This window comes from Podarcis gaigeae, assembly GCF_964106915.1.
Source record: "Podarcis gaigeae genome assembly, chromosome: 5".
Classification (NCBI taxonomy): Eukaryota; Metazoa; Chordata; class Lepidosauria; order Squamata; family Lacertidae; genus Podarcis; species Podarcis gaigeae.
The window spans coordinates 68,628,583-68,656,569 of NC_139681.1; the positions used below are offsets into that span (position 1 = coordinate 68,628,583).

General features: G+C 41.4%; 2 protein-coding genes across 2 annotated transcripts in view; both read left to right on the top strand.

Annotated features, from left to right (window-relative positions):
• Positions 1 to 27,987, top strand: part of LOC310844489 (uncharacterized protein) — a gene marked incomplete at its 5' end in the record, with an annotated part of 301,437 nt that overhangs the window by 153,242 nt on the left and 120,208 nt on the right. The window lies entirely within an intron of this gene.
• Positions 7,319 to 19,574, top strand: TRIM42 (tripartite motif containing 42). The gene is made up of 5 exons (XM_083742096.1): positions 7,319 to 7,780; positions 9,335 to 10,017; positions 11,154 to 11,971; positions 14,008 to 14,238; positions 19,317 to 19,574. The coding sequence occupies exons 1-5, from the start codon at positions 7,398 to 7,400 to the stop codon at positions 19,401 to 19,403; spliced, it is 2,202 nt and encodes a 733-aa protein (XP_083598222.1). The 5' UTR covers positions 7,319 to 7,397; the 3' UTR covers positions 19,404 to 19,574.

Genomic DNA, 27,987 nt, shown 5'->3' on the forward strand with positions numbered 1-27,987 from the left:
CTTTTATTTCTCTCAACCAAAAATTGAGTGAGAGGAGTTGGAGATCCTTGCAAATGCAAAGTTTAAACTTGGTAGCAACCATCAGGTTTTGCTACTTCCTCTGCTATAGTAGTATAGTGCTAGAAGTTGGATAGTAGTTCAATAGTAGTAGTGCTAGAAGATGCTGATTAGCAATATCTGGCAGTCAATCACTTTGTAAGCAGTTACAGATAGGTAGCCGTGTTGGTCTGCCATAGTCAAAACAAAAAAATTCCTTCCAGTAGCACCTTAAAGACCAACTAAGTCAGTTCTTGGTATGAGCTTTCGTGTGCATGCACACTTCTTCAGATACACTGAAACAGAAGTTTCCAGACCCTTCTATATAGTGAGAAGGTGGGGAGGGGTATTACTCAGAAGGGTGGTGGGAATGGGTGATTGGCAGATAGCTGTGATGAGCCTGTTGACGACTCTTAACGACTGCAATAGGTCTTACAGGAAGAAGCAAGGGGTGAAAAGGTGAAAAATGGCTTTGTCATGTATAATGAGATAAGAATCCAAGGTCTTTGTTCAGGCCAGGTTTCTCCATGGTTTTAAGTTTGGTGATAAGTTGTAATTCAGCAGCTTCTCTTTCCAGTCTATTTCTGAAATTCCCTTGTAGTAAAACAGCTACTTTGAGATCTTGTATAGAATGTCCTGGGAGATTGAAGTGTTCTCCTACTGGTTTCTCTGTCTTGTGATTCCTGATGTCCGATTTATGTCCGATTATTCTTTGGCGTAAGGTCTGGCCTGTTTGTCCAATATAGAGAGCTGAAGGACACTGTTGGCATTTGATGGCATACACAATGTTAGACGATGAGCAATTAAATAGTCCCGAGATGGTATGTGTGATGTTGTTGGGGCCAGTAATGGTGTTGTCCGGGTGTATGTGGCAGCAAAGTTGGCATCTGGGTTTATTGCAGGCTCTGGTGCCAGTGTCCGTGTTAGGTCTGGTTGTAGTATTATTGTGGGTTAGGAGTTGTTTATTGCAGTCGTTAAGAGTCGTCAACAGGCTCATCACAGCTATCTGCCAATCACCCATTCCCACCACCCTTCTGAGTAATACCCCTCCCCAACTTCTCACTATATAGAAGGGTCTGGAAACTTCTGTTTCAGTGTATCTGAAGAAGTGTGCATGCACACGAAAGCTCATACCAAGAACTGACTTAGTTGGTCTTTAAGGTGCTACTGGAAGGAATTTTTTTGTTTTGACTTTGTAAGCACTTCTTCTCATTCCTTCCCTGATGTTGCACAGAACACATGTGTAGAACCATCTGAGCCAATGTTGCCTATCTGGTATCATCCAGTCAACACTGAGGAATATAGGACATGTTGTCAGCCTTAGGTGCTTTCTATTATCCTTTCACCAGGCATTAATCTTATTTGCCATGTCAACGAAGATCCACTGGGAGCTACAGTACTTTTGAATGTGTTAAACAGCACAGCTTGCCACAAACTCAGAATTCAATGAGACTCACTCCCAGATAAGTATCATAAGATTGCAGCCTAAGGCTTCAGTCCTGAAGACACTTTGCTGAAAATAAGCCCCCTGACCTTGCACCTCCCTGCTGCAATCTTATGCATAGTCACTTGAGCGCAAGTCCCATTAAGCTTGATGGGCATACTTCCAAGAATGTGTGTGCAGGACTGAACTGTGTTTCAAAGATAGCAGCCAGGATCTGAAGTACCATGCACTGTGTTCTGTACGTGCAGCAGGACTTGTGTAGCCTCATGTGTGCCTCCAAGGCTGCTTTTTAAGACTGGGACCTGGAAGAACAGTATGCCTTTTTGGTAGGACTGGGATGGTCATCAGATTGACTCAGGATTCCCCCTGCAACTGTTTCCAGCCACCATCAGGAGAAATTCAAAAACTAAATAACAAAACATCCACACCCCAATCCAATGCAATAAGAACTTCAGAAGGCTTGCCCATCCCTACCGTAAGGGCAAATTTCCACATCTGTGTCTCAAATTGTGTCCAGCAGTGCAGTGTTCTTCTGCACTTAGCTGCCAACAAGACGCTTCTAAATTCCATTTTTAAATATGCAGAATGAATACCAAAAAAAGGCATCATACCTCACTTTGCAGCAGAAGTTTAGCCTTGATTCAGTGAAGAGCTAGAGTGTTACAGCTATGAATATGACAGTAAATAAAATATCTAGTTGGTATAGCAACCTTAAACACTTGAAAAGAAAAATGCCTTCACCCATCTGTCCTTCTGAGGGAAAGCTCTTCACAACAGAGCTTCTATCACCAATGATTATAAGATGCAGGAGGCCTTGGTGTGCAAAAGCACAAGATCCAACAAAAGATTTTGAACTTCAGTTTTAGCGATTTCATGATTCTGATTCAGGAAAAGTAGGCACCACAGACATTCCTGAAAGAAGTGCTAAAGCAATGATAAAAAAGCATGCAAACTCAATGAACCTATGGCAATTGCAGTGACACCCTCTAGCAACAAACTATTAATTAGAATTATGAGCTTGTCAACCTTGCTTCAGAATGCAACCAGTTCCGCAAGCCAAGCCCAGCTTTACTGAGAACTACGCAACTGACTTAAGAAGAACTTGGTGGTGGAAAGTGAATCAAAGTATAAAAAAGGAAGAAGCTATTTGACCATTCAGAAATTGGTTTCAAATTGCATGGATCCACCGAACTTACATTTTCAAAGTTACCATGTGGGGAAGGGGGTAGTGAGGGGCAAGTTCAGTCACTTTCCAGCCAGTGGAATGTGAATCCTGTGGAGTTGTTTTTATCCAAAGAGATTCCTTGTGGTTTTTGAAACCTTCTCCCCGAAAGCAATGGCAATGGCACTACTCTTGACATAGTGCCACTGCCATTGCCTTCTGGGGTGGGGAAGCAGTGGATTAGAGACAGCCATAGTCACTTTTCCCCACAGGAGAATAAGTGAGAGAAGGAGCAACCAGAAAACAGATAAGCTAGACAACTAAAGAAAGAGACAAGGGAAGCAGTGCCTACCCGCTTAAATTTCATCAGTGTTCCACCACTGCCACTAAAAACGTCCACTATTTAGGTGGCTGTTTCAGCCAGGGTGGGTACTATCTATTCCAAATGGCAGTGGCTGTCCAGGGTCTAAGGAAGAGATCTTCCACAGCACATGCAACCTAAAGCTTTTATAACTAGCGATGCCAGACATTGAAATTGGTACCTTCCGTACACAGAACAAATTCTCTACCCCTAAGCTACGGTCACGATGGAGATTTCAAAGAAAAGGGGCATTAAACTTCAACTCCACTTATTTTCAAGTATTTTGATTTGGAGTATAAAGTTCACTAAAGAGGAATGCAAAACCTGAAATACTGTTCCTGCATTAATTCAAAAATGCTAATGAAATATGGCCACTATTTATGCATGCATCCTATTTATAGGCTGTCCCACAACAAAAAGTTATCTGGGTGGCTTACAGAGTAAAACAGTAAGATTAGAAAACCATGTTACAATAAAACACAGCAAACAAAACACACCAATTAAGATCAAGGCAGATAAATTAAAAGCAGGGAACAGAGGAATGAAACAACAACAATGCAGCTAAAACAATATTAAGAACCACAGCATAATTTAAAAGGCCTGGAAAAATAAGAAGGCCTTTGCCAAGCCCAAAACTGATATAAAAGAGGATGGCATGCAATACTTTCTGGGTAGGGAACTAAATTTATCCAAGGATTGGAGCAGTACTTTGTGAAGTCTCATTATGCAGTCTTTCATCCCTGTTCTGGGCCAAATGAAGTCTTTTTTCCAAAAGGCAGTGTGCAATGCATTGCAGTACTCAAAAAGTGGCAGATTATTGGGGAATAGATCATTGAAGCTAGGCTATCAAGGTTCCAGTAGGGTCAAAAAACATAAGGAAAGCCCTGCTGAATCACACCAAAGGCCTATCTTGTCTAGCATCCTTGTCCCACAATGGGCAACCAGAGGCCCACAAGAAGCCTGCAATCAGGACTGGGTGCAACAGCATTTCCCCCACTTGGGATTCCTAGCAACTAGTATTCCAGCAGTGGAGGTAGGCAAAGCCATTGTGCCTAGTAGCCACTGACAGTCTTATCCTCCATGAATTTTTCTAATCCACGTTTGGTGGCCATCACTACACTGTGCGTGTGCAAATTCTGTAGTTTAACTAAGTGTGACAAAGTACTTTCTTTGATCTCTGCTGAATCTTCTAAAATTCAGCTTCGCTGGATGACCTCAAGTTCTAAAGTCATGACAGAAGGAACAAATATTCTCACTATCCCCTGCCTGCACACCACATTCCTTTCCTCGAATGGAAGAATATTTTTTAACTGTAACTGCTTTATAAAAATTGCAACTGTTTTAGAATGTTTGCAGCCCATAAAGTGCTAGAAAAAATGGTATGCCTACACTTACTCAAGTTAATTTACTGGCAAACCATGTTAGTTATGCATCAAGCCACCTGAATTTTGTTTTTGTTTTTTTTCTTATCTATGTATCGGAAATCTTCCTGCTTCTAAAAAATGTGAACCACAGGATGGGGCGGAGGAGAGACATACAGACAAATATAACCATTATTTCTTAAAAGTCAACAGGATGATTCATCAGATATATCTGAATGAAACGGCCCACTCAGCTCCTAATGAGTCTGTGGCTTCAGGGTCAAGGAGGATCAGGCGTCTGCATTGTATCTATTTTTACATTGGTTTTAAAGTGTTTTAGTTTGCTTTTGTCATTAAAGCACAGACCTCTGCCTGGAAAGAGCAGGGCAAAGGATAAGTGTGGATAAGCTCTGACACTGTAGCCAGTATACCTGTGAGACTGTGGCTACGTGGGTTTATATTCTTTGGTATTCTTTGCTTTATCTGAAGCTCACGTATTGTTCAGGAATAGTCCATGAGATACAGAAACTGAAACCTATGCAGAGAATGTGTTCGTCAGCCCCCTACAATAAGTGAGGTGACTAAGACCAGGGGTAGTTAATGTGGTAGCCTCCGGACGTTGTCTCCCATCAGCAGCAGCTACCCTGGTTGATGGTCAGGGATGATGGGCAAGAACATCTAGAGGGTTTGCAAACCATGGTTCCCACCTTCTCCTCCATGCTGCCACCTGCACTTGGCTTCCTCTTCCTCCTCCTCCTCCTCCGCCTCCTCCTTCTCTTCCTCTACTGCCAGGGCTGCTCCAGACCCGGGTCCGGGCTGCAGGGCAGAGTGGACCACAGTGAAGCCATGGCTGGCCTCTGGACAGTGGTCACGTCATCTGGAGGGTACTATGTTGGCTACTGCTGGGCTAGACAACAGGCATAAGAAGTCCACAAAAAAGAAGTTCTGGCTGTGGGTGTAAAACCCAGCAGGATTATCCAGCAGCCTTGGAAACCCTTTGAAAGGCTGCTGTTCTGCCTGCAGCTGATGCGCATACATTTTCTCTGGCAGCCAGGATGATTTCATCTGTCCGTATCAGTTAAAGAGAAACAGAAATCCTGAGTCAGGTTCCATCCAAACCAATCATAGTGGGCCAGAGGAGATTGTAGAAGTACCTGCATAGAAGTGAGGTGGCACTGAAGTGTTTGCCATGAGGCAAGGCAGGGGAGATTTTTAGGTTTGTAGCATTATTAGCTTGCTGACTCACTGCTGCACTGCCAATACATCTTTTTTAGTCTAGGTAGACCACACTTCTGACTAAGTGTAGAAGGAACATGCCCTCCCTTCAAGGTCATGTCGCCATCTTCATTTCTGCAATCTTATTTTTCCCTGCTGTATCCCATCATATATTGTTCTCAATGTCTATAACTTTGGGAGAAAGAAGAGGAGCATATTTGCATTATAAAAGGTATTGATTAAAGTACTGCTGGCTGTGAGTGCAACAGCGCTCTCCAAATATCAATATCAAGTGATGGTCTCCTCATGATGCCATAGATCACTGAGAGATCAGAACCAGAAGATTCAAATAAAGATTCCTGAGTGCTCGCCAGAACAGTTAAGAGCATCTCCCACCGGGTTCCCCACAAGATTCTAGAACAGCAACAATGATGAAGTGCAGCAACAAGACATAGGCAGCAACAAGAAGAGCAAAACAGACTAACCAGTTCAGAGGTGGGGGACTGCAGCCTTGGCACTGAATGATGCCCTCCAAGCTGCCCTATTTAGCCCTCAGGGCTCCCCCTGAATTGCAGCCCTCTCCTCTGGCCACAACCTTCAGTGACTCTGTTCCCTGTGCTCTTCAAGTGATTTTATGTGGCTAGAATGTAACATTGGAAGGTGATTATGTCTCTTGTTTTGCTGGATTGAAGATTGATATCTACATAGCTGGAATGTAGTCTACTGCACAGAGGTAAGAATCACATCCGTTGCCTCACTCAGTCACATCCATTTTGCCTCTGGTCTCAACCACCACGGCCATGTGACTCCCAGAAGGAATACAGCCTTCAGAATGAAATAGTTCACTTCTCCCTGTAGTCTTCTGGGTGGTAAATAGCACAAAACATTAATGTATATGAAACTTTCTACTGTGCCAAAAAGTCCAGCTGACGCTTTCCAAGGGACATTTAGGGGAAGAACAAATAGAGAAACTTGGTGCAATGTTGTGAGCAGGGATACTTGTGCTTCAGGGTACAAGCGGCAGAGTCTTGTCTCACCTCTTTGTTGTTCTTATTGAAGGAGGAATTTTGTCCCCAGTGGTGGTGGTGACGCCCCCAGGATGGTCTAGCAAACATTTTCCCCAAATACATCTCTGGAAGAAGGCAACACTGGTATTGTTGCATCCTTTGCCTCACTCCCGTTTTGCCACCCTGGGTTCCTTGGGGAGGAAGAGTGGGATATAAATGCAAATGTTGTTGCACATTTACATCATGGTTGTTATATTTTAATGAGGTTGCAACGTTCTGTATTTTTAGTTATATTGTGTTCCAACAATGTTGTGCAGTTGGATTATATTTCTGTAAACCACTTATAAGCCATCTGGGCATTGAGAGATATAAATAATAACAAGCCATTCATCCCCACAAAACAATTCCCCTTGCCATGGTGATTCATAAATGATTTAATTAGGAGTGAGCAATGAGGTAGCCCAGTGTGTTGATGATACCAAAGGGACTGTGAAGAACTCCATAAGGAACTACATAGAATGAGTGCATTTGTCCCATGAAAATACATTGTCAGGACTTCTCAATGCTCTGTGTTGCATTCCAGATTTTTCCGTATGGTTTGACCATATGCCTCATATGAGTACAAGAATTTGAAGCATTATTTGTCCTAGTCATTGTGACATATTTTATGATGCAACTGACAACCCACTTTCATATGTGAAGAAACACCCATCCTCATTGGTAAAAGCCATTGTGATGTCATCATTAAGCAAGCACAGCTTTCTAGGACCAAAAGGGCCTGGAGAAAACCAGTCTATCTTCTTGAAAAGTCATGCCTCGCGCAACATGTCACTGTTGCTTGACATGTCCATGTTGCCCAGGTTGTCCGTGCTGCTATGAATTAGTTAGGTTTCGGCGTTACTTGTTCAGCAGATCCATATTCGCATGCTGCTTGTGCTGGCGTTTTCTATTCAGCGATGAACGGAACTGTGACTGCTTCTACTGTCCACACAGCGAAGATGAAACCTGCCAGTGCTGCCACTGCACATGCTCACAGAACCCAAATTGCCGCTGCTGCTGCTGCTCCTGTGCTAATAATCCACACTGCAAGTACTTGTGCTGCACAGATGAGAATGATGACTGCCAGTGCTATGAAAGCACGTGCTGCAACTACCTCAACTATATACCTTACAAGCATCGGTACAGACTTAGAAGGTAAGAGTTTGACAGAACTATGGTTTGTTTTAGAAGCCAGTAATCATTAACCCATTTAGGAGCTTAGAGTCCTTTGAAAAACTACTGTGGAAAAACCCCAATGTTAGCAATACACATTTAGCCTCTTTCCATTTTAAACCTTCGTTATTACACACACAATTCCATTTGTGCATCAATTAAATCAATTATACTTAACACTGGGGACTGACCAAGGGGCTTTCTACATGCCCTTAATCAATGGGGTATTAGGCAACACAGATATGGCATCCTATCCTGTGGTTAGTTGGGTGCTGTCAGTGGCAAGAGGGCCTTCTCAGTAGTGGCACCAGCCTTGTGGAACTCCCATCAGATGTGAAGGAAATAAACAACTATCTGACTTTTAGAAGACATCTGAAGGCAGCCCTGTTTATGGAAATTTTAAATGTTTGAAGTTTTATTCGGTTTTTAATGTTCTGGGAGCTGCCCAGAGTGGCTGGGGAAACCCAGACACATGGGTGGGGTATTAATTAAATAATAATAATAATAATAGATCTACATCCTAGATCTAAGACCCTATTCATTGGACTAGACACAGGGAATCTATGCAACTGAAGCTGCCATCTCATACAACAAGTACCAACTGATGACCAATACTACCCATATAGAATGATATAGGGTCCTTGAATGTTACCTAGTCGAATCTTCTGCTCAGTGCAGGATAGTCACAGGTGAAACATTCCTCACTTCTCCTGTGCATCTCTAAAGCAGGGTTTTGATTAGTTTTGTTACCCTGAAGCAAAAATACTGTGCAGCGGGTTATTTACCCATAGCACAGAATGAGCAAAAGAGCTGAGAAAGAGTGCCTTACTTTAAGGGTTTTTTGAGTTTGTGGCACAGGAAAGATTCACGCTACATATCTCTCCAAACTTCATATGAGTCTCATCCCATGCAAGCCTCCTTGTCTTTTCACTTGCAGACCTAGTAGCAGCAGGACCAGTGGGAAAACCTTACTGCGAGGCCTCCATGTAAGGCCTTCATCCCTACCATCTAGGACATTAAACAACATCTTGGGAATCCTGGGAAAGCTACATTTCCCAAGGTCAGTAGCACCTTCAGGATTGCCATTGCAGGATTTCTGGTGATACTGAGATTGCTAACAAGATCGCCATTCTGCACCAGCCACCCCAAACCACAAAGTAGGGAAAACATTTGACAGGAGACAGAGAGGAAAAAGGAACATAGGAATTCTGGATTGAGTTAAATCTAAACCACAGATGCATTTTAGGGGTAAAAAAGGTAAAGATAAAGGACCCCTGACAGTTAAGTCCAGTCCCAGACGACTCTGGGGTTGCGGCGCTCATCTCGCTTTATAGGCCGAGGGAGCCGATGTTTCTCCGCAGATAGTTTTTCTGGGTCATGTGGCCAGCATGACTAAACCACTTCTGGTGCAACGGAACACTGCAGCCAAGCATTACTCATAACATAAGGTCATATTACAAGTTGGGTAATTATGAATGTTGTTGGGTTCACTCTCTACAACTGAAAGTTTTCTTGGTTGTTGTTTTTTATGCTCAGACGCAAGTTGATAAGCAACTCATCTGTCATTTCGCTGGATAAGGAATCATCAGGACATGCTTTTCTTGACCAGCTTATTTGCCCTTTGTGCCAAGAGCTGTTTCTCCGACCTTTTATGCTGCCATGTAATCACTGCATTTGCGATAAGTGTATAATGAAGAGCCAACTTCAGGCTGAGATCACAGAGAACTTCTTCATCATCACATGCCCCATTTGCAACAAAGCCCACTGCCTTCCATTTGCTAAGAAAATCCAGCTGCGGATGAATTACCTAAGAGCCAGATTGGCCAGGAAATATATGCGTCGATACGGTTTTCTGCGATGGAGGTTTGACAGAAGCCGGCTACCAATTTATTGCCAACTTTGTGATGAGCGCCGGAAGGCCACCAAGAGATGTGTGACATGTCAGTTGAATTACTGTAATCTTTGCCTGAGGAACTTTCACCAGGATATCTCGTACCAAAATCATGTCTATGCCAAAATCAGTGACGAAGTTTGGGAAGAAAGAAACTGTTTGATCCATGGTGATTCAATGATCTCAAAATACTGTCTTGATGACCATGAACTGCTTTGTGAATACTGCGCTGATGCCCACCACATGGATCATGACACAGTTCCTTTGCCACTAGCATGTTCAAAACTGTCTGCTGCATTATTCGGTTCTATTGCAAAGTTTAAAAAAGGTTCCTGTTTGTATTTAACTACTTTCCTTCTGCTTGATTTGTTACTGTAATATAGGCTTTGATGAATCTCAAAGTGCAATTATAAGCACACCGGTGCAATGGCACCCACAATGTGTAAAATCTTAGGTTTGTATGTACATTTTATCTGAAAACCACTGAAACAGGAGTGAAATAGACATAATGTAGGGACATCTATGGATGCATGCACACACTATACCTTTAAAAGACATTTGTTTCCTTCAAAGGTTTTTGGTTACTGTAGTTTAGCTCACACTGATTTACATGTCCCAGCAACACCTTAGCAAACCACAGTGACCAGAATTCTTTCAGGGAAGGGGAAAGCCCTCCCTTTGAATGTACTTTAATAGTATCGCATGTAGACGGGTCATCAAGGCCTTTCTGAAATTGTAAATGTAGCTGCAGGGGTCATATTGGGGCAATGCTGGAAGTGTGCTAACCCTCCCCATGATTTCTGCATTATGTAATCACTCCTGAGCTGCTGTTTGTTCTTTGAGGTTAAGCACACAAGCATGGTCACATCCATCCCGTGCATTTATAGCACATTTCTGCCAATTTAACAGTCATCATTTAACTTTCCCACAAAGGATCCTGGGGACTGTAGTTCACTCCTCACAGAGCTACAATTCCCAGCACCCTTAAACTACAGCTTCCAGGATTCTTTAAATATATGGTGTGAATATGACCAATGTATGTGTTGACGCACAGGACTAATGCTGTTTCAACAGAGAGTGTTTATATATGGGGAAAACACCAAAGAAGAGCATTAATAGCACCCATAGCTCTGTTCCACCACCCTCTGGTGGCTCTCTTCACATTTAAAAACACTGTGGGAAATCTGTTCATTGTTTTCCAATTTTTTTTTATTTACTTTGAGGAATTGTTCCCACAATGCTGTACATTCAAATCCAGTTTACATTGGGTTAATGTGACTCCAACGTACCATTTGAACTGAACTAAAGTGAAGCTTCTGTTTCCAATACAGAGTGCGCCAAATGTAGTCAACCTATATTAAACCCTATCTCACTTTTAACTTTTACTATATTTTGTGAATGAGTAGATGGACAGTGATATCATGATTATTTTTGTGATATAATGATTGTTTTTGTGTGTTTCAGTACGATTTATAATTGATAATGATCTAATGGAAGTCCTTGTATTAAAAAACAATTTTAAGTCCTATAAAGAAACAAAAAGGAGGGAGATCAGGAACGGTTTCATGAGGTTACAGAGCATCCTTCAACAACGGGAGAAAGAGCTGATGGAGGCAGTAGAAAACCTTGAGATTCAAAAACAGAAGGCACTTTATGAGTTTGCCGAATACACAAGCAAGAGAATTGATCAGATGGACAGCCTTATGCAGTATTCTAAGGAAGCTCTAAAGGAACAAAGCCAGCTTGCATTTCTGCAGTCTGCGTATGGGCTAGTAGTTGAAATAGAAGATGCAATTGCTAATATTTATCAGCCTAGCCCACTTCTCAGGGAAGACCCTATTAAGCACCTTAAAGTCAACTTTGAGGAACTTGCACAAAAGTTACAAACCATTTTCCCAGCACTTTCAAAGAAAGTGTATGATAAAACCAGCAAATTTCCTTATCCTTGCAGTTCTGACATAATGATTCCAAGGGATGTTTCCAGTGCGCACGTCCCAAATCCATTAGGAATGGATCGTAGTCAGTCTTTAGCATCATTTACTTCATTAGATCAAGACATAATGAACGACATGTATCTAAGACCCAAATCCTTACCTCCTAACTTGAAAGATAATGGTATGTATGCAATTTGGGATGCAGCATCAGATACTTCAAGAAGCGATAGGAGATTTCAAAACCAAGGTATCTACTACAATCCAGAATTACATGGAGAAGCCCAATCTACCACTGTTCCTGGCATTGTTATTGTCTACCAAACACTTGTATTTCCAACTCTTGCTAAGGTAAGATTTTTTTACATAATGTTTCTTACACATTGTACATGCACAGAGAGTATTTGTAGGCCGAGGGCTCATCCCAACTTCCATTTGTGCCATTATTTTTAGGCACAGGCCTGTGATTTCTAGGCACGGGTCTGAGTGGTTTGTTGTTGCCACCCTGCCAGTTTCCCTGGGGGAAACCTGCTGATTACTGCTGAATCATAACAAACATCATTGAGGACTGACATTTGTTCTGATTCAGTCGAAAACAGTGGGTTTTTCAGGCAAAACTGGCAGGAGCGGGGGGGGGGGGGACCAAAAATACCTGTTTCTACAAATCACCTGTGCCCTGACACCCCTTTCTGAGAAAGTTCTCAGTATGGAAAAGATGTACAGATGTTTTGTTCAGGTATTTGCTTGAAAATGTGATTGCTGCATCTGAGAACAGGAGGCTCCCAAGCCAGTGGATGTTGCCCAGTGCAGTGGTCCCCAACTTTTCCTGTGTTGAGAAAGTAAAGAGGTACCTCAGGTTACAGATGCTTCAGGTTACAGACGCTTCAGGTTACAGACTCCGCTAACCCAGAAACAGTACCTTGGGTTAAGAACTTTGCTTCAGGATGAAAACAGAAATCTCACGGTGGCAGCAAGAGGCCCCATTAGCTAAAGTGGTACTTCAGGTTAAGAACGAACCTCCAGAATGAATTAAGTTCTTAACCTGAAGTACCACTGTACTTGTTTAATTGGGGGATTTTCTTTGTCAGACCTGCTTTCCTCTCCCTGTGATTTCCTCCCTTGTGCTTCTCAGCTGAATGGAGAACAGCAGAGGGTGGGGGAAAGGAAGTTTTTATCCTTGGAGCTCCATCTGTTCTTCCTGTTGCTCTGCTGGGAGGGAATGTTGTGAGCCCCGTAAGATTAGGCTGTGGACCAGAAGCAGCTTGGTGGCTGCAGATTACAGACTTCTGAACTAGAGGTAGAGGGATCATGTTTCTTGGGCACCTGAAGGCAGCCCTTTTTAGGGAAGTTTTTAATGTTTAAGGCTGTGTTGTGTTTTTAATATTCGGTTGGGAGCCGCCAAGAATTGCTGGGGAAACACAGCCAGATGGGCAGGGTATAGGTAATAAATTATTGTTATTGTTATTGCTATTAATTGGGGACTATGTATACTAATCAGAGAATGTGCTTATTTGCCTGGAGGATGTACAAAATGCAGTTCAGATAGACACATTCCCCGAGGTCAGTTGGATATTATGCACAATGTCATTCTTTTTATTTATTAGCTGTTTGTCTCCAAACATACTCAAATAATAAAAGCAATAATCAGACACATTAATTAACAAATAAACAAAAATAAACAAAACCCCAACCTCCACCTAGTCAAAAAATCAGTCACATCAAACCAACAATTTTTCTCTCTTTAACCTCTCCACCCTGCCAATCAACTGGACAATGTACAAAGTTCTGTCAAGATAGGCACACACCCCAAAGCCTGTTAGGAATTATGCATAATGGCCAGAGAAGGTACAAAAAATGCAGTCAACATAAAGACATTATCCCGGGCTTATAGGGGATTATGCCTATTGACTGGAAAATGTGCACATTTCCCTCTTCATTGATGAATTATGTGCACATTTTACAGGCACAGAAGAAGGCTAAAGCTATTTTTAGAAATCTCATGAGAGAAACATATGGACTTGATGGTGGTGAGCTGATGAGTGTATTTGTGGATTCCACCTCCCATTTTGCCACCCCATCTGAAGGTGGCAAAATTGGAATGTTGAAAATGGGGAGCGGGTTTGAAAGGTCTTAGTTAATGTGGAGTGTCCCTGTGCCCTCCTTGTAAGGTTATTAGATTTAAAGGTTACAAATAGGAAGCATTGAGATGTTGCTACGTGATCCAAAATACTGGTATGGTAGGAGAAGTTCGCTATATATATATCATTGACATATTTTAATGGAAAATTTAATTCTTTTGCTAAAAAATTCAAACTCTGTGAAACTAATGGTATTAGCTCATTAAATGCAACATGAAAATATGTTCAGTGTTATCTTTTTGTATGTAGATTTACTGGACATGTCCTACAGAAGAAGTAGATAGCTTTGAGGTTGCTTATTATGAAGTAGTTGATGAAGAGGCAGCTGAGAATTTAATTCAGCCACAACTTGTAGGAGTGCTAACTGGGATCGCCCAACAGAATCTGGAAATACATAATCTGACACCTAATACAGAATATCTCTTCAAAGTCCGGGCTGTCAACGAGCATGGTCCAGGCCCATGGAGCGAAATTTGTAAGGTACAATCTATCTACTCCTTCCTGCTTGTACTTTTCCACTGACGTCATACCATGCATACAAAGGCAATAATAAAATATTAGATAGGATATGTTTCTCAGTAGGTTATTTTGCTGGTTGAATTAACCAGTGCTAGATACTGCCCCAGCCCCATCAGTCTCAAACCATGCTTTGTCAACAGTTATTAGTGAATTGTTTGTAACAATCAGATCCTGTGCTTTATTGTAGCTAGCTGACTCTTTTGTGAGGACCATGTAGGAGAAAAGGAAAATAAGGTGTTCTTTAAACGGTTGATTGTGGTCCAAGAAAAATCAGCCACCAAACACTTTTGATACCCATTTTTGTGCTCCTATCTAGATCACATCTGAGACAATCCTATTGCTCCCCCTATGACAAGAGAGGTATAGATGAGGTTGCAGCCATCTCCTCCCCACCCCCTTGCAGTTCCTACACACCATACCCCACAACTGTCCCGATTAAATTGGGACATCCTGGTTTTGGATGCCGTGCTCTGAAAAACAGACCCCCAAAATGCACGTTTTGGGGCTCAGTGATCTCGCACGAGTCACATGACTCACACAGAAGCAGGGTCAGGAAGACAAGTGTCCCAGTTTTGGAGGTCAATATGTTGGAGAGTTTGACTGACACCGACACGCACACATCGTGGTGTCTTCTGGCAGCACCATAAATACTACTATATTATTGTGGCATAGATTTTCATGGAACAGAGTGCCCTCCCTTTTATTGGTCTAGGAAAGCTCAAGCCACACACAAAGTTAAGTCCTTAGGGTGCAGCAAGACTGTCAGCACATATGCTTAGTCAAAAGCCACTTCCTCTGAGTTCAACAGGGCTTCAGTATGCATGAATAGGATTGCAGCTTTCAGCACAATGAATCCACTGGGCATGGTTTCAGAACTGACATCTCAAATCAATTTGAACGTATGTGTTGCTTTTTGTTTGTTTCTTTATGGTAGAAATTGCTTGTATATAGCAGGGGTCAGCAATTCTTTTCAGCAGGGGGCAGGTCCACTGTCCCTCAGACCTTGTGGGGGGCCCGGCTATATTTTTTGGGGGGAAATGAATGAATTCCTATGCCCCAGAGATGCATTTTAAATAAAAGGACACATTCTACTCATGTAAAAACACACTGATTCCCAGACCATCTGTGGGCCGGATTTAGAAGGCGATTGGGATGGATCTGGCCCCTGGGCCTTAGTTTGCCTACCCATGGTGTACAGAATAGGGGCCCTAATAGACAATTCAATGTGTCTCTTAACATGAGAGCTTCCCTAATGGACACATTTTGTGCAGTATGTCCCCCGCTCTTAACAATTTGAGATGCTCTGTGGTCACAGTAGCACAGGTGCATGTGGAAGACTTGTGGGCAGCTGACCACAGAGTGTTATCTAAAGTGCAATACAAGCAAAATTGGAGGTAGTCCTTCAGGCTAAATATCTAAGAAACACTGAGAAAAGTTCAATATTTTAAACTAAAATTCCTCAGGGAAGCGGTGCATATCTTTGTCAGTAACTAACTGGAATATGTGCGTCTTCAGTGGGGACTGAGTGAGGGGACAGAAGCACTGTCCATTTCTATAGCAAGGGTTACCATAGGGCAAGAAAATCAAAATCTCCAAGCTTCTGCTGAATTCTTGTCTAGTACTGCACATCTTGCAGGCACAGGAGAATGCCTAGAAGACAGTAGTCTAACTTATTTGTCTTTCTCACCCACTCTCATTCCAGCAGTAGGGTAGGCTTAGGAATGGAGATATGAAGGAGGCTGCAAAGTAAAAGGAAATATTATCTGCAACCTCTTAGCAAGTACAGCATGAATTTCCTTTAGGGAATAACAACTAAAGTAGCACCTGTAAATGCAGGATTAGGGATAAAGACTAGTCCTCCCTGCATCTGTGGAGCAAACATACATGTCCAGTAATGTGTGGCTTAAAAAAAGAAAAGAAAAATAGCCCAGTCAATTATATCCTGATGGATGTTAGTAGGAAGGCATAGTCTACAGAATTTCTCAGCTGCAGACAAAGGAAGAGGAACTTGAAATGCCATTCCTCAAATGAAATAGCAATGAGCAATGTTGCATCAAAACAGAAGCTATTTCATTTGGAATAAATTGAAGTATACTGTGTGTTTTTTAAATAGCAGATTGTGAAGAGGGAGTTATTTAAGCCATTTTGTAAATTCCTAGATTTCAAAACAGAAGTCTGAAATAAAGTGTGTGTTTTGTTTAGCAGAAACAATATTTTTCTGGTTCTTATTCATCCTTTTTCAAACGTCAAAACATATTGAATAGATTCCTTATTTTTATTGCCCAGCTGTTATTGCAGCTAGAACATTCACCACATTATTTGATTTAAAAACCCTGAAGCTGCAATCTTACCCCTCCCCCCAGGCAAAGCATGATGTCAGTTTCCTCCTCCTCTTTGTTGCTTTTTTTAAAAATCCCATTCTGTACAGAGTAACTTATTGATTTTATATATCTCTATGTTCACCAGTGGACCTAGATTCTGAGCTTTCACTTATAAAAAAAGAACAGTTCCTAGACCTCTTTAGAATGAACATTGTTGAGCAAAATATGCAAGCAAAATTCAAAACAAGTGTTTTGTGAGGTATGAGCCTGCTTCCACCTTTCAGTGGTTTGCACAACTGAATGAAGTCACAACTGTGATTGATAAGTCCTTCAGATAAGTTTAGAGTTGCACCCCTCCCCCAAGGCTTCAAAATTACTCAGGAAATCCCTTGTCCTGCTTGGTTCATCTTCAAGATATATACTGAGTCATTTTGAAGTTCCCTCCCCTTCTTCACCTTCCCTGATAGAGGGGTGACTGTTACCCAGAGAAAATAATTGAGAAATTCAGCATGTTAGTATCTCTGTGATTGGATAGTATGGGAAATATTAAAATTGTGAAGTGCATTCCAGCATTGTTATCTACTCTCTTGCATTGTTAAGTTCTTCTTTCCTTTCCATTTTTTTGGAAAATTCAGTTGGGCAGGGCAGGCTAAGTTGGCTACATTAGTAGATGGTGCAGTTGGGCTGCACTGCTCGCTTGACATACCTCTGGCTGAGTTGCTCCTGCAGACTGGGAGGTGCAAGGTCAGCATAGTGCAAAAGCACTAGTGGAGGCAATCTAGCACTCCTGCCAGTGTTTTTGTACCACACTGACCATGCTACTATCTCACTCATTACCCTCTTGATCCTGGTATACAGCAGCAATTCAATTGGATGGATGTTAAGTGAGCACTGAAGCCTCACTATGCGCTCTGTGACTGGTTGATCATAGTAGCAATGCAGTGGGAGAGGAAATTCGTTACTTTCCCAGCTTCAGAGGAAAACAGAAGACTTTGATGCAGCGCAAATCCTTTTTGCTTGGCCTGTACAGATAAAGGTTGCTGCAGTTATTATGAAGTGTAAATAATAAATAACCACAACAAAGGCTCTTAGAATATTCTGCCTACTTTTTAACAATTCAATCCTGACTTTATCAAAGCAGGGGTATCTGAACTTTGGTTGCTGCAAATCTTCAAACTCTTTTGACTGCTCCAGCCATCTGAAGCAAAAATGTCTGGTCTTGCCCTGAATATAGACACGTCACCCTAAGATCAACTGATGAAGTACCTACCATCACATAAGTGGTTTACAACTCAAGAAGCACGATTTCTTTGCATGGGTTAGGGTTAACACTGGGTGCTATTTGCAGTATTGTGTCTTTTAATAGCTGTGTGTGGCAGGCAGGGATTCTGCATGTTAAGCATTTTCAAGCCTTTTCAAATATGAATACATTTATGGGGGAAAGCTTCATCTATTGACATTCTGGCTTTTCCCGCCCACATTTCAGCATTAGTTCTGCACACACTTGAATCTGTATATGTGGAGCAAGATTTGTCTTCCCTATTCATATCTGTAGCCATTCCCTTTTGCATTTGTCCCCACCTTCTGATTTGTCAATTCTGTAATACCGATTAACAGTTGCAGGAATGAAGGATGCAATGCCATATATGGGAAAATATCATGAAAAAAACTGTAATACTGATTAAATACTGACAGGGCAGGCACACAGATACCTGTAAACAAAAGGCGGCAAATGTAAATTTTCAGCACAACATTTTTATTGTGTTTTCCTTCTGCAGTTCTTTTTTTGGTTTTGTGTAAATACAATGGGTCAAAAGATGGGTCAAAAATCTGTATATCTGTATGGCTATGCTCCATTCAAAAGCATACCAAAAATAGTTACGAGAATCAAGGAGGAAATGAATTCAATGGGCTGTTGAATTGTTTGAAGGCATTCCTGGTTGAGAGAAAGTACTACCAGGGAGGATTCCTGACTCTAAAGAAATGTGCAGTTCTACCTGTCCTTGAGTACGAAATAGCAACCTAGGCAGTAGCCAGATTGCTGTCAGGAAGAATGCATCTATGTGACTTGGTGGATGACAATTGGTATTGTTATTAACACAGTTCCATCAATAAATGGTCTCATTGTCTCCTTGGTTTTCGCAGTACATTGTTGTTGCCTGGAATGTGTGACTGGTGGTAGTAGTCAATGATGGACTGAGATATTGGAATGATTGGGCTGGTGGTGCATTTGTGTATATTGGTGGACATGTGTGGGATGCAGGAATAGAACGGGGTGGGTGATATTGAATGGGTAATAAATATGTTATGATTAGTAAGGCATAAATTGAGCATGAGGTGTAATATTTTGTGAGTCAGGATGCTTTTGACAAGAGGGAGGCTGGAGAGGGAAGGAATTCTTGACTCTAAAGATGTGCTGCTGCTGCTTTTGTTTCTTGAGATATTTTATTGAATTGCATTGTAGTGTTCTTTAATGTTGCATTGCATTGCATTATATTTTAGTTCCTCAGTTTCATTGTTTGGTATATAATATTGATATGCTGTATCTTCTAAATTGTTTAGAGATCATTTGAGTATTAAGTGATATATAAATACATAAAACAAATATTTAAACATGCCAATATATGATTTCCTACCATGTCTAAGACCTTTATCATATGCAGTTACTATTCTTATTAATAAAACTCAGCATGGATTGCATATTGTGTGTTCCACTAGGTGGTGACTCCAGAAATTCGTGCGAAAGTCAAAGGCAAATGGGGATTGCTACGAAATGTTCAATCTGCTTTCCATAAACAGTCCTGACCTGCAAGCCAACCAACCAAATTTTTAAAGAGATGACTCAGAAGTAAGCCACTGGATAGGAAGCAATTATATTTTCTCAGATGCCTTTCCTTTTCTTCTAAAGTGAAGCTAACTTGCAAGCTGAAATCTGAGAGTAAACCCTTCAGAATAAAGATCTCCTAGCAAATTAAAGTCTCAGCCCTTTGTTTTATTTTTCTCTACATTCCGCTGAAACTGGAGGAAAACATTGCACTGTACATGAAATATATAATGAAAAATCCCTGAAGCCAACTCTGTGGTGTAGCAACCCTTCAAAGGAATGTAGCAAACATTTTCATTGTTGAGAAAGTACTTTCTCAGGGGCCACTCCTCATGCTATATAAAGCTGGGCATATGGCTTACAATATGTGTCATTTGGAAATTGGTCAAAACAAAAAAAATTCCTTCCAGTAGCACCTTAAAGACCAACTAAGTTAGTTCTTGGTATGAGCTTTCGTGTGCATGCACACTTCTTCAGACTAGTCTTTTGACTATGGCAGACCAACACGGCTACATATCTGTAATTGGAAATTGGTATATAGCATAAAAATCACCTTCCAGATAGACATCTGAGTGATGCTTGTTATGCCTTTAGCTCTGGAGTTTACAAGAAACTCATTTATTGCACTGGTTTTAGTCTCATGCTTTGGCTATTAGTGGAGAGTTCTTAGCAGAGTCCAGTTCCAGTGTCCATTGCCACCAACACTTTGTCCCAACTTCTTTATTTTTTGTCATCTAGAGCAATGGAGAATAAGAGCTTTGTGGCTAGAAGCAGAACAAGGCAATTTGATCCCACACAAAATAGTTCAGTCTAAGAAAGCACTTAACAATCACTCTAATAGTGAGTTCTAATACAGTGGTACCTCAGGTTACATACGCCTCAGGTTACAGACTCTGCTAACCCAGAAATAGTGCTTCAGGTTAAGAACTTTGCTTCAGAATGAGAACAGAAATTGTGCTCCGGCAGTGCAGCAGGAGCAGGAGGCCCCATTAGCTAAAGTGGTGCTTCAGGTTAAGAACAGTTTCAGGTTAAGTACGGACCTCTGAAACGAATTAAGTACTTAACCTGAGGTACCTCTGTAGTGAGTTCTGATAGAGATGGAGTCATGATGGGGTCACTGAGAAAGAAGAGAGGCATTGGCATGCACAGGGAAACCAGATTAGAAGCACAAAAAGCAAGGGGGACCCTAGGGCACATTCCCATCCACCCTCCAAAAAGAACAGCACAAAACTGAGCATGCTCAGTACCCAAGAAATGTTGAGTACTGTATTAGAAAAGGAAAATGGAAAGCCTTGCTTTGAGCTCCTTGTATTATCCCAGAGAAGGACACAGCCGACTAGAAGGAATCTGAAAGAGGAGCACTCTCCTTCAGAGTTGTGAATAGGTTGTGATGTTGCTAGTCCTGTTGTACTTCTCCGGTTGTCATGTTAGCATTAATATTGAGCAACCACCATGTTACCATCCAAATATTACAATGCCACTGTGAAATATGTTTGGGAGATCCATAGGAACTTCTCAGCAATTTTATGGGGATCTTTTGCAGGCTGCCACTCTGTGTCTGCCTGAGGAGAAAGTATCTCAAAATCAAGCTCAGTTGATTAGAGTGTGATGCTGATAACGCCAAGGTCGCAGGTTTGATTCCCATATGGGCCACCTGCATATTTCAGCATTGCAGGGGATTGGAGAGGTGTCCCTCAGAGTTCCCTCCAGCTTTGCAATTATATGATACTAAGCTCAGCAAGACCTTTTTGCCTAGGATAGTCTCAATTATTTGGGTTCATTACTGATCCAATCTGACAGTGCTGCCTGGACCCACCCATAATTTTACGGGCCCAATCAGAAAGTTGTCTTTCTGGCCATTTGCCAGAATCTGAGACCATGAAGCTAGGAAAGAAGTCCTGCAGAAAGTTTGCATCACTTATTCTTTTCTGCGTGTGACAGTTTTTTTCACGATATTTTCCGATCTATATATGGTGTTGTATCCTGTCGCACTTACACATTGTGTTTAAATTTACTATTAGTTTAAAACTGTTATTCTTACCAGAATATACACATTTTTCTTTTCAACTCTCAAGTAGGAATTATTCCTTATATTGAAACTTGTGGCCAGAGCTCTTGGTATATCCTTTTTAGTGTATCCTTCATTCCTGCAACTGTTGAAACAGTTCTTCACTTGAAACTTTATATATTACCAAATATACCAACGCGAATAGAAATCACAAGACTGTAGTTGTTAAATAAGAGATGGAATGTAATGGAAATTATTAAAATTTTGAAACTCGGAAAAATGTAGAAGAATGAAGCCATCAAATCTAGCACACGAGGAGGCCACTTTAATTAAATTTTATAATTTGATATTTGAATAATTTGCATTAATAATGGTATTAATTGGATAAAATTGGTATTATCATAATGAGGCTGCTATTGGAAAGATATTGGAAAATCAATAAAAACATTTTTTAAAAAACAGAAGAGGATCATAAAAGTATCTGGTTAAATTTTCCAGGGTGCATTTTGTAAGATTGCACTGTGTAAGTAATTAACAGCCCAGAGCAAAACCCAAACTCCTTGTCCTCAGTTAAATGGCTACCTGAGCCATCACTCAGATCACTGCTGCCATAAGCAAGTAGACACCAAATTCCTCAACCTGGCAGGGCAGTCTTCACAAAGGGGAGGCACTCCCTGCACATGTTTAATGAAGAAACTCTGTACAGGTTCAGAAGTCTTGTGCCATAGGTAGCAGTAGAATATAAAAGGTAAAGGACCCTGGATGGCTTAGTCCAGTCAAAGGCGATTATGGGGTGCGGCGCTCATCTCATTTCAGACCAAGGGAGCCGGCGTTTGTCCACAGACAGCTTTCCAGGTCATGTGGCCAGCATGACTAAACCACTTCTGGCCCAACGGAACACTGTGACGAGTGTCAGAGTGCACGGAAACACCATTTACCTTCCCGCCACAGCGGTACCTATTTATCTATGGGCACTGTTGTGCTTTCGAACTGCTAGGTTGGGAGGAGCTGGGACAGAGCAATGGGAGCTCACCCCATCATGGGGATTCAAACCACCAACCTTCCAATAGGCAAGCCCAAGAGGCTTAGTGGTTTAGACCTCAGCACCACCCTTACAGGTAGCAGCAGTACAGTGGTACCTTGAGTTACAAACGCCTCAGGTTACAAACTCCGCTAACCTGGAAGAGTTACCTCGAGTTGAGAACTCTGCCCCAGGATGAGAATGGAAATCATGTGCCAGCGGTGCAGCGACAGCAAGAGGCCCCATTAGCGAAAGCACGCCTCTAGTTAAGAACAGTTTCAGGTTAAGAATGGACCTCCGGAACAAATTAAGTTTGTAACTAGAGGTACTACTGTATTGACATAAATAAGGTTACAAGTGGGCCTTTTCCTTTCTGCCTAACTCCATTCTCAGCTACAACAGCATGGTATTCTGCCAAGCGTATACATATTTTTCCTTTCCCTTTTCTCAGTTTGTTTTAACTGCTTCTGCTCAGACTAATCTTCATTTTTTAAAATCGAATTTAGAACACTTGTTGAAAGGTCAGCTGTAAATTTTAAACAAACAAAACATTCATGGTTGTTATGTCCTGATTTTGCTTAGTGATCTGAGTTATTTGCTGAACCATCTCATGTTCTGCATTTAATATTTGAGTTTAGCTTGCTCTCTGTAGCCCAGACATGATATGAATATTTCCATTTAGTTGTATTTATAAATTCTGACCTATTACCCCCACCCTGCACACATATATTTTGTGGCACACTCAATGGACAAAGTTGCCTACTCAACAGCCTAGGAAATTTAATATTGCACTGACTTATCAACCTTCCTTTTCCTAAATGTAAAAATGGATTTCCCCACCTCCTTTTGAGACTTCATTCTCAAAATCATTCCGATTCATTCAGAGCATCCCTGACTGCTCTCCCAAACAGATATGGTTAGTACCATCATTACCAACTTTTAGGCACCAAGCAGAAATTTTCCTGTTCTCTCAATCATTTTAGATCTTAACTGGGCCATATGGCCAAACTATACCCAAGTCTGTATTGGTGTTCATCATTAGTTGGGTGGAATAGGATTCATCCTTTTTATGTTACGGCAATGTAAGAACTTTTAGTTAATTAATGTTCTGTTATTATTTTTAAAAATATATTTTAAATTTTGTACCGTGCATGCTTTTGTCATTGTGGCTTACTTTGAGACATTTTGCAGCAAGTGAATGATAAATGTTAATCGTAACAATGACAGTATGGACACAGCTCCATTTCTGGGCCATTTGTGAAATCAACCTCTGCATAGGTTTAAGGCAGTTTAAAGATTCATTTTGGTATATATTTTGAGCCAAGAACTACACTGCAACATTCAGGAAAGTGTGAAATATGATGGATATCTATGCTTCTATTTGCCCAGGAGGTGTGGGTCAAATCTGTTCATTCTTTAATCTGCAAAAGGACTAATTCCTCAAGCATCCCTAAACAGATGTCAACTGACATGCTAATGGTGATGATCAAAGGCAGCCCTCATCACTTTCTTGCCCATCTAGCCAATTGGCTTTCCCGGAGAGCTCCCAACAAATGAGCACAGCCTCTACATTTTTCTATTGACGGCTCTGGAATCTGAGCTGGCCAACTCACCTGGCACTGCAGCCTTGGTATTCTGAAGAAAACACATCTTTTCATATTAGCCTGTCTTTGCTTCATCTCTCCCATCTGCACCCATCTTGCATTTTTTAAAATAAATAAATAAAGCGAAATAGGAAAATGTGTTAAATTCCTCAGACATAGCTCAGCAACTGTCTTCTGCGAGCACAGCTAAATCCCATGGTGATTGGTTGTCTGCGGCCCAATTTATTGTGCTCCTTTCCTCAATAAGCAGTCAAGGCAAAGCATGGCACAATTTTTCTTATCTATTGCTAGCTGCTCAATTTCAGTGGGGGCGGTTGCGCTACCTCCTAGCCGGTGCATCTGGTGGTGGTGTTTTTTTTACTGCTGCATGCCCCAAAATTGAAATTTTGAGCTGTTTATAAATAAATAAAACCCACAGCAAGATATTTGCAGAATTACTTTTCAAGGTAATGAGTGAGACAAGAGGCCAAAACATAGACGTTGAATATCTTCCAAGCAGTCTGTGCTGCTAAATAAACACACCGCTCATGTAGGGCAGTCTGAGCAGCACATAATTTATTTAGGGGACAATGAGCAATCTATTTGAGTTAGATGCCACACCAAAGGGAACACATGAAAGACATATAGGTAATTGAATATTAGATGAAGCATTATTGCAATTCAGAAATGTTTGTCTCCTGGAACCTCTATAACCAGCCACATCATTAAAAGAGGTCTCACATATAAAGGTGTTTAACTGTTTATCATATCAGACGCATTCCAAAGCTGGGAGTTTATTGGTCTGAATAGCAGGCCTGAATGAGGCAATCCCAGCTGAATGGAAGTAATCAAGCACCTTGTGATATGCTCAGACGATTATTCACCCAAGTCTTCTTTACTGACAATAACTTTGATTCATTTGGCCTGAATTGACAATTTAGTTACCTTCTCTTAGCGTTTTTTTCTCATGAGTGGTTATGCGCTGATCTGTATTTCAAAAGCAAAGAAAAAGAGATGCACTCCATCAGAAGTCAACGCACACCCGTCCACTTTGAACTCATGAAAAGAGAAAATGCAAAAAGCGGTCTCTAACAAGACCTGTTTGTCATAGACTCAGGTCGCTCATGCTTTTATAGTGTCGGAGAAAGCCTTCAATTCAAAATGCATTTACTATAAAATAAGTCCCATTGGGCCGGGGAGACCAGAGCACAACATACTTCGGATCAGGCTGAAATCCTGCCAATTTCTGTACCCAAGATGTACTGATATGTGCATAGTGATACATGTACAGTCGTACCTTGAAAGTCAAACAGAATCCATTCCGGAAGTCCGTTCGACTTCTGAAACATTTGACTTCCAAAGCACGGCTTCTGATTGGCTGCAGGAAGCTCCTGCAGCCGATCGGAAGTTGCGGAAGCCCCATCGGACGTTCAGCTTCCAAATGAACTTTCGAAAACCGGAACACTCACTTCCGGTTTTCAATTGTTCAGGTGCCGAGGTACGGCTGTATATGAGCTTTAGGTCAAGAATAAGCACTCTGTCTTAAAAATATGAAACTAGTTGGTTTAATAAATATGTTGCATTAAAATGGATTATTGAGGAAAGAAAAGCTATTCTAGTTTCCCCACAAAAGCCCCTAAAGATTTAATTAATCCTACAGGCACTCCTATATCTACAAATTCGATCTATTTCTGCTGAAGGTATTCAGACAGATCAGATTTTTAATTTAATTTAATTCTATTTAATTTTTATTTTTTAAAAAAACACATATTGATACCAATACAAGCCCACTGAAGCCCGTGCAAACCTCTAGTATGTGGTTTTAGGGCTGAAATGCCTGGGTGTTTGTTTTACTGCGAACCAGGGGTGATAAGCAGAAGACTATTCCTTGAGTGCCTCATACTCATATAAATGCAAGCACACATCCAGGAGATTACTACAAGCACAAATCCCTTAAAATTTATAGACTCCATGTTAGTTAGCATTGTGGAAGGAAAATAAGTGAACTCTATTAAAATGATTGATGAGTTTGCTAGGAGACACTGAGACGATCAGGATTTTTCTCTGTAATGATGTTTTTAAAATGTGCTTATGCAAAACATTTAAGACGATGTTTTAAATATATTTTTATTTAATGTGAGAAATCAAATTACTGAAGTATTTATTTTAGGATTCTAAAAAAAACAACCCTTGGATTTAACGGCACTTACAAAATCATTCTTGCATTGGAAAAGAATGTTGTTTTTAATTAAGATGTCCCTCTACACTTCCACACCATCTACAGAACTATCCAAGCTCCTGATCCACCATGCTGGAAGGAGTGGGGTTGTTCTGCCAGTGAGGAGCTCCCAAAACATTCACTCAAATGGTGGGCAGATAGAAACTGTATCCAGCAGCAGCCCCTCTGATGGCAGTCAGTGGAAATCCCAGAAGAAAGACATTTTGAGGTCAGAAAGAGAGGGGTGGGACTCTCTGTGTCCCGTGTAGTCCCTGCTGCCTGCCATCATATCATGATGGGAGCTGGCACATAGAAGGGGCATTTTTCTTGTCCTCAGAATGCCAGGGTTGCCGATGTGGTGCTGACTATGCCACTCTATCAAGCCCTGCCACTCCTGGCCAGGGATTAGGATTGCACCCTTTGGTGCTAAATGGATTGGATTGGATCTGAATGTTTCTTTCTGCCAATACAGCCTTTCCCAACCAAATGTTGGTGGACTACAACTCTTGTAAGTCTCAGCCAAGAACTGGAGGTTACTTAGCTGGGGAATGCGGCTCTAAGAAGACTCATTCTATTGGTGGAAGAGAAATTTTATATTTAACCCATTGCACACTGTAGCATATTAAGGTCTTTAAAACAGCATAATTTTATATATACACAATAGATTTTCACCAAACCAGTGAAGGGCAGTCCTCTGCATTCTCATTAAATGTTTGTTAGAATCTAAGCTAGCAAGAGCAAAAAGCTGGTGGAACATACAAACAACCATCTCAAAAATAGGATCCCTGCACTTCACAGAAAAAACTTTGAGCTACCAACTAAGCCATTCTAAATTGAATTTTTCAGAACTTTGGTCAGATTATACCCATCAACATAGATGTCAAGTGTCCCTTATTTGAAGTGACAGTCCCTTATTGCAGCGCCATGTCCCGCTGCTGTTCCTTATTGATGGATGTCCCTTAAATGTCCCTTAAATGATGTCCCTTAAATTTCAAAGGAAGCAGCTCCTCTCCCTCCCTCCCTGCCAGCCAGGGAGGAGGGAGGCTTCAACTGTGTTGCTTGGCTGTGTTGCTCACCCAATAAGAAGTCTAAGAAGGACTGGGGGGTGGAGCTTGCATGCCTTGTGTGTGGCTAGTTAATACAAGCTGAGGGGGCTTTTGAATGCTGGATGCCATTTTGTTGCACGTGCTGCTGCAAACTTTGCAGTGCAAAGCCAGGCCGGGGAGCCATCTTAAGCTGAGGCTGCATAGGCCTTGTGGTGCATGTGATTCAGATTCTATTCAGTTGAACCTCTGGTTACAAAGTTGGTTGGACAGTGTTCTCGAAGCTACCAGCATGAGTTTGACCAGACTGCAGGAGGACAGGAAGACTGGAGTGCCTGGAACAGGTGAGGCTGCAGGTCCCTTATTTTGGCTGCTGGTCCCTTATTTTCAAGGCTGCTGGTCCCTTATTTTCAAATCTGTAAGTTGACAGCTATGCCCATCAATAGGTAGAATCCCCAAGCCAAGTTTTATACCATCAGAGTGTCTTGTTTTTATAATTAATTGCATGACTGAAACCCATCTGCCTGACCCATTCGGCTGCTCTACCAACTATATAATGAAAGAAGGGAAAGAATCTTATTAAAGCATTTTATTTATTTATGGAAATATATATTTACAGACCATTCCTTCATATAAAATCAAGCACTGTGTAACAAATTTTACAAGCACAATAAAAGAAAAAATATACCCCA

Excerpts from the sequence above, each read along its gene's own strand:
- TRIM42 (XM_083742096.1), top strand. The coding sequence starts at position 7,398 with ATGCCTCGCGCAACATGTCACTGTTGCTTGACATGTCCATGTTGCCCA. Across the intron at positions 10,018-11,153 it reads TATTGCAAAGTTTAAAAAAG|TACGATTTATAATTGATAAT; the intron begins GTTCCTGTTTGT and ends TGTGTGTTTCAG. Across the intron at positions 11,972-14,007 it reads TATTTCCAACTCTTGCTAAG|ATTTACTGGACATGTCCTAC; the intron begins GTAAGATTTTTT and ends TTTTGTATGTAG.